General features: G+C 51.5%; 1 protein-coding gene across 1 annotated transcript in view; it reads left to right on the plus strand.

The window, feature by feature from the left end:
• LOC113810789 (probable G-protein coupled receptor No18) overlaps positions 1-2031 on the plus strand; it is a 2182-nt gene extending 151 nt beyond the window's left edge. The window contains exon 1 of the mRNA XM_027362433.2: positions 1-2031. This exon is cut by the window's left edge and continues 151 nt beyond it. Within this exon, the coding sequence (XP_027218234.1) occupies positions 18-1364 (1347 nt within the window). The 5' untranslated portion in view covers positions 1-17 and the 3' untranslated portion in view covers positions 1365-2031.
• The last annotated feature ends 469 nt before the right edge of the window (positions 2032-2500 follow it).

Genomic DNA, 2500 nt, shown 5'->3' on the forward strand with positions numbered 1-2500 from the left:
ACTCGAAGCCTTCCGCGATGGCGATCCTGCGGCTGCACGAGAACGAGACGCTGCCCTCGTTCATCGAGTACGACCTCAACATCTCGGGGCTGGAGGAGGAGCCCGTGTTCGCCACCTCGGACTACGCGGTGGAGCTGGCGATGCCCGTGTGGGAGGTGGTGGTGACGGTGGCGTCGCTGAGCGTGATCATCGTGTTCACCATCGTGGGCAACGTGCTGGTGATCCTGTCCGTGTTCACGTACCGGCCGCTACGCATCGTGCAGAACTTCTTCATCGTGTCGCTGGCCGTGGCCGACCTGACGGTGGCCGTGTTCGTGCTGCCCTTCAACGTGGCCTACAGCATCATCGGCAAGTGGGTGTTCGGCATCCACCTGTGCCAGATGTGGCTCACGTGCGACATCATGTGCTGCACGGCCTCCATCCTCAACCTGTGCGCCATCGCGCTCGACCGCTACTGGGCCATCACGGACCCCATCAACTACGCGCAGAAGCGCACCGTCAAGCGCGTGCTGGCCATGATCGGCCTCGTGTGGGCCATCAGCGTGGTCATCTGCCTGCCGCCGCTGTTCGGCTGGAACGACTGGCCCGACGTGTTCACCTCCGACACGCCCTGCATCCTCACGCAGGAGCGCGGCTTCGTCATCTACTCGTCGTCCGGCTCCTTCTACTGCCCGCTGCTCATCATGACCCTCGTCTACGTCAAGATCTTCACGGCCACGCGCCGGCGCCTGCGCGAGCGCGCCAAGGCGTCGCGCCTCAACCAGCTCCCGCCCGCCGGCAAGGCGCGGCCGCCGCGCGAGGAGGACTCGGCGCTCAGCGAGAACGGCCACAACGGCTACAGCGACACCTGCAAGAAGAAGCTGGTGCAGAAGAAGCGGCGCAAGAAGCGGAAGGCGGCGGCGGCGGCGGCGGCGGCGTCGGGGCGGCCGTCCTCGTCGACGCCCGGCCTGGCGCCCCCCGCCGAGACGTCGGACCCGAGCCACGCCAAGGACGACGCGTCGCCGCTCGACGAGAAGGCGGGCGTGGGCGTGGTGGTGCGGCTGGACGCCAAGGACGGCAGCCAGATCCACCAGTTCATCGAGGAGCGGCAGAAGATCTCCCTGTCGAAGGAGCGCCGCGCCGCCCGCACGCTGGGCATCATCATGGGCTCGTTCGTGGTGTGCTGGCTGCCCTTCTTCCTCATGTACGTGATCCTGCCCTTCTGCCCGACGTGCCCGGTGCCCAACGACAAGCTCATCAACTTCATCGTGTGGCTCGGCTACATCAACTCGTCCCTCAACCCCGTCATCTACACCATCTTCAACCTCGACTTCCGGCGCGCCTTCGCCAAGATCCTGCGCTGCCCCAACACTTCCACGTTGTAATGAAAGATATTCTTAAATATCTCAGTGTGGTTTTACTGACAGAAAAGATACATGTACATTATTGTTTCAATAATGACCCAGTAAACACACGAACAGCTTTTACTGCAGCCAACCAACCAAACAAAAAGTGTTGTGTGGCGCTGAGACTATGTGCCAACTTGGACGTGTTACTGAGATGTGCAATTCGTGAATAAGAATCGTCTGAGATTATCTTGGCGAATTTATCTTATCAAACCCTTCCTTCAGATGCTAAAGATAAGTTGCAAAAGCTTAACTTCAGCATCTCCATAAGGTTTCAGCTGGACTGAAACGGAAATAACAATTTTATGTGCATGAATGTTCTCGCATAGTGCGATATGATGATATACACATCACATGTAGTAAGTGATTTGTAGTATATTAAGTAGATCCAAAGAAAGAATGTGTGAATGTGTAGTGAGATTGCTTCTCATGTGCGATGAAAGCTGGGGAATGATCTGTGAGAAATATTTATATATAAAAGACCTTTGGGTACCAAATCCATTATGTTATGGAAATAATACATGTATCATTATTCAACTGTAAATTCTACAGGAAATACCAACTAAGGAAAGCACCGCCAGTTAATGTTATTTCTAGCGTGGTTCCTTACATTGCAACTGTTAAAAAAGTTCTCACACACATATACTTGTACACACACACAAATATGTAAATATACATATATATATATATATATATATATATATATATATATATATATATATATATATATATATATATATATATATATATATGTATGTATAAGTATATTTTCATATATGTGTATGTGTGTCTGTGTGTGTAGACACATTTACTTCGAGAAATAATATCACAGTGATTTTATTGTAATCAAACAACGATTTCATCTGATCCCATCATACAAACGTTATTTAGCCGGGATCTGATTAACTAACACGCTGTGCCTGCCTGATAAAGAGAGAGAGAAAATGAAAGAGAGAGAGTGAGAGAAAGAGAGAAAGATAGAGAGAGAAAAAGAGAGAAAGAGAGAGAGAGAGAGAGAGAGAGAGAGAGAGAGAGAGAGAGAGAGAGAGAGAGAGAGAGAGAGAGAGAGAGAGAGAGAGAGAGAGAGAGACAGAGAGAGAGAGAGAGAAAGAGAG

The sequence above is a fragment of the Penaeus vannamei genome, chromosome 27, assembly GCF_042767895.1.
Source record: "Penaeus vannamei isolate JL-2024 chromosome 27, ASM4276789v1, whole genome shotgun sequence".
In the NCBI taxonomy this organism is placed as follows: Eukaryota; Metazoa; Arthropoda; class Malacostraca; order Decapoda; family Penaeidae; genus Penaeus; species Penaeus vannamei.